This window comes from Nicotiana tabacum, chromosome 1, assembly GCF_000715075.1.
Source record: "Nicotiana tabacum cultivar K326 chromosome 1, ASM71507v2, whole genome shotgun sequence".
NCBI lineage: Eukaryota > Viridiplantae > Streptophyta > Magnoliopsida > Solanales > Solanaceae > Nicotiana > Nicotiana tabacum.
In genome coordinates, this window is record NC_134080.1 from 189428126 (window position 1) to 189432195 (window position 4070).

At 33.9% G+C, this 4070-nt stretch overlaps 1 protein-coding gene across 1 annotated transcript; it reads left to right on the forward strand.

The window, feature by feature from the left end:
• Positions 1–840: 840 nt before the first annotated feature.
• LOC142164567 (secreted RxLR effector protein 78-like) lies at positions 841–1330 on the forward strand. The gene is made up of 2 exons (XM_075222406.1): positions 841–1124; positions 1177–1330. The coding sequence occupies exons 1-2, from the start codon at positions 841–843 to the stop codon at positions 1328–1330; spliced, it is 438 nt and encodes a 145-aa protein (XP_075078507.1).
• Positions 1331–4070: the final 2740 nt, after the last annotated feature.

Here is a 4070-nt window from a genome sequence, read left to right on the forward strand (position 1 = left end):
GGGTTTAGAGATAACAAACCTTTGGTGGGATAATTTAGAGTTGCATAACTATTGTCAGCTAGAGTAGTTCGAGAGAATGCTCTAGTAAATTATTGTAGTTGGTCGAGAGATAATTATGATAACCCATAACTCTTAATCCTCATAGAGTATTACGGTGAGATTATAGCGGAAGAGTCAAGACCTAAACTAGCAATTAGGGAAATCACTGCCCTAGACCTTCTTATCATTGAATTATCTTTGTTTTAGCTTACTATTTTTTAATAGTAGTTGAAGTAGTGAAACAAAAACCCAATCTTTATTGATCAAAAATTTTGCATCTAGAGATTGATTGAGTTGGTAATAACATTGCCGAAGAGTATAATAGATATGTTAGTTCCCTGAGGATTAGATTCCGGACTTAAAATCAGATTATATTTGCAGCGACCGCTTAGTCCTTTTTATAAGGCATAGTTAGGCGTTATCAATCTTACTCACCATCCATGATGTTTGCTTCAGTTGAGTTTCCCATATGTTCCTATCTTTGATGTAGTAACTATGCATCCATTATATCCACAACTTCTTCTTTTCTTTGCAAAAATTCCAGTATTGTTTACATATGGCAGCTTTGTTCCAGATAGTTATGTCCATGATATTAAATCCCCCAGCTGACTTGGGTAGGCAGACTTTCTCCCATGCCAATAGAGACTTTTTTGACACACTGCCTTCTCCTTAGCTATGGATACACTGATTGACAGTACACAATCTGTATTTATTCCTGGCAGAGTAATCACAGATAACATCATCCTTAGCCATGAACTTGTGAAATGATATGGAAGGAAGGGGGTATCACCTAGGTGTATGATGAAATTGGACATGCAAAAAGCTTACGACTCAATTGAATGGGCCTTCATGAAGCAGGTGCTGAATGCTTTTGCCTTCCCAAAACAATTTGTGAGGTGGATCATGACTCGTATGGAAACTATCACATATACAGTTATGATTAATGGAGCACTGACACTTAAAGCTAGGAAGGGGTTGAGACAAGGGGATCCAATGTCTTCATTCCTGTTTGTACTGGCAATGGAATACTTAACAAGAAGCTTAAAGACATTGAATCAGATCCCAGACTTCAACTATCATCCCAAGTGTGCAAAGATTGCAACTTGGTTTTGCTGACGACCTTTTATTGTTTTGCAGGGGTGACATAGGATCAGTCAAGTTACTGTTTCATTGCTTTATGGAGTTCTCAAAAGCTTCTGGTCTGGTGATTAACAAGAATAAAAGTTTCATATTCTTTGGAGGAGTCACACAAGCTGCACAAGAGGAAATCCTAGAGTTGGTAGGAATTTAGAGAGGAGAACTGCCAGTAAGTTACTTGGGTGCTCCACTAAGCTCTAAAGAATATCCATAGCATAATGCTAACCTATGATTGGTAAAATAGCAGGCAGAATAACCTCATGGACTGCCAAATTTCTATCCTATGCTGGAAGGATTCTACTAATAAAGAGTGTGCTATTCTCTATTCAAATTTATTGAGCACAAATCTTTGTGCTCCCTAAAAAGATTACTAAGCTAATTGAAGCAGTTTGCAGAAGTTTTTTGTGAATGAGAAAGAAATGTTTCTTTTACTTTTCATTCAATCGTAAATAGTAAATACAACCAAAGTAAAAAATCAACGAATTTCTCTCTATCTCCCCTCATCTTCGCAGAATGAAACAAGAGTAATAAATATAATCTAAATCAATAGATTAATAGAAGGTAAGTATCAATCTATTATTCTTGATGCGATTAATAACAGCTAGGGGTGACAAAATGGTTCAAAGAAAACAGCTAACTACCCATAATATCCATTAAAAAATGGGTTAGATAATGAACTATTTAGAAACGGGTCAAATATGGATAAGAACCATATTATCTATTTAGAAAATGGATAACCAATTGGTCTAACTTTCACTTTGTAAAGCCTCAAATTGGGGGTTCCTCAAGTTAGGGAGACTAAGAATTCTCCCAAAAGTGATCATATGTAAGAAGTCATAATATGGTTACCCATGTTATCCGTCGGTTAACCGGTTTTTATCCGTATTAAATATGGGTCGGATCGGATAATTTACCCGTTTTCAACCCGAACCATATCCGACCAGACCTGCCCGTTTACCACTCCTAATAACAGCTACAACTTTTTAGTGACTAGAAATATGGAGAATGCCGGATGCTAATGTATCTTTAATGTATAAAATGTCTTTTGACAAATTTATTTGTATCGGATATTTACACAAAGCTTTAAGTGATATGTATTTTTGTTTGGATTTATTGGGTCTTAATATTAAATATTTAGTTAAGTATAAGCACACGGTGCGAGAAAGTATTTAAAATAAGCTAGACACCGAGTGTCTCACCTAAAACTGAAGGCTGAAATGGATTTCGCAAACTCATCTCATCTTCTTTTAAGATCATGTCATGGGGTTTGTTGCCAAGTAAACTAGAGATATGAATAATTCAATAACAACATTGACATATAGGTGAGATAGTTGTTCTTTTGTCACCTTTAATTTGCACTAACTAACATGAATAGGAAAAAATAATCTGTTATTGACATAGGTGGAAAAGTTTATAAATTTGGTGCAAAATTATTGTGGTTTTTTACGGTTGGTATCCACATATCATTTTATACTTATCACTATTGTGTTTTTGGGTAAACTACAAAGTTGGCCAATCGATTGAAATTAATTTTTTATATATATTTGACTGTTTATATTTTTGGGAGCGATTAAAAATATTTATATTTCTATTTTTTTCCCCTCCAATAGCACCTTTTTTTAAAAATTTTTTTTTGGCCAAATACTACCACACTTGTGTTTATATTTACGAACATTTAATATTCTGGTCATAATAGAAGACGAGGCGTTAAGAAATGGGAATTGGTGTTGTTCCGAACTAAGGTCTAAGAATGGACAAGGCACCGCCATGAAAGGGGAACTTACAACCTAATGTAAGTGGGAGACCACAAACTTATTTGAAAAATAATTTGACTCTAGAAGTAAAGACATGCCACCCATCTTCTTTTTTAAACTTTAAATTTCAATTTTATAATAGTGGTAAGGGTCAGCTTACACATACTTCAATTATTTTACTGAGTATTTATTATGTCTGATCGTGTGCCACTATCCACGTCTATTAAAACTTAAACAAATGAGAAGGAATCGCCTAACGATTTTTTGTCCCGCCTAATGATTTTTTGTCTCCATTGAACAAACCATTTTGTGTAAACGGAAGTCTTTTTTAATTTTCTTTTGTGAGAGAAAGTGTGGTATTTAAGTTTTAGGTAAGAAGAAGTATCCATTGCTATATTCACCTTACCTTTTACTTATTCCTTTAAATTTGATGTCAGTGGAACTGTGGAAGGACCTGTGGAGAGAATATATAATGTAACGATAATGTTTATCAAGTAACAAGTTAAAGTTATCGAACATGATAAAATTATATTTTTCTTTTCAAATTTGTGCACAATAATAATACTTAACCTCTGGATAATCTTGCATTTACCAACTCAATGTGGTTAGGAAGCATCTTATCAAAGCAAAAGGTTTTTCTTGGGTCATTTTTTCGTTCTCAGGACGACATGTTTCAGAATTTTCAGATAGAGAAAATGTATAGACCAATAGTTCCAAGGTCCATCAAAATATTAACATCGTAAGAGAAAGCTCATTTTTTTTGCACGGTATGTTAAACTCAATATATTATCTGTATTTTTTAAAATTAAAAAAAGAAAAGAAAGAGAAGTTATGCATATTTAAAAATAAAATAAAAATGTATCCACACCCGAATATCTAAATTAAACTAGGCACCTCTTTTTTGGGGTAGAATTGCATTCTGTTCAATTGTTTGAAGCCTTGAGTAGTTTCATATGATGTATTATTACTTGTGTGAATCGTCGATTATGATTTTCAGGTGATCCGGAGTTGATTTAAAAGAATGATTTTCAACTAAAAAGCTTTAAGTCAGAAGAGTTGACCAAGTAGGACTTTTGTGTATTTGACCTTGTATCGGAGTTTTGATGATTTCGTTAGGTTCGGATGGTGATTTTGGACTTG

What these genes read in the sequence shown, in the direction of transcription:
- LOC142164567 (XM_075222406.1), top strand. Translation starts at nt 841, where the DNA reads ATGAAATTGGACATGCAAAAAGCTTACGACTCAATTGAATGGGCCTTC. An exon ending in GACTTCAACTATCATCCCAA is followed by an intron (nt 1,125 to 1,176) that starts GTGTGCAAAGAT and finishes ATTGTTTTGCAG; the next exon opens with GGGTGACATAGGATCAGTCA.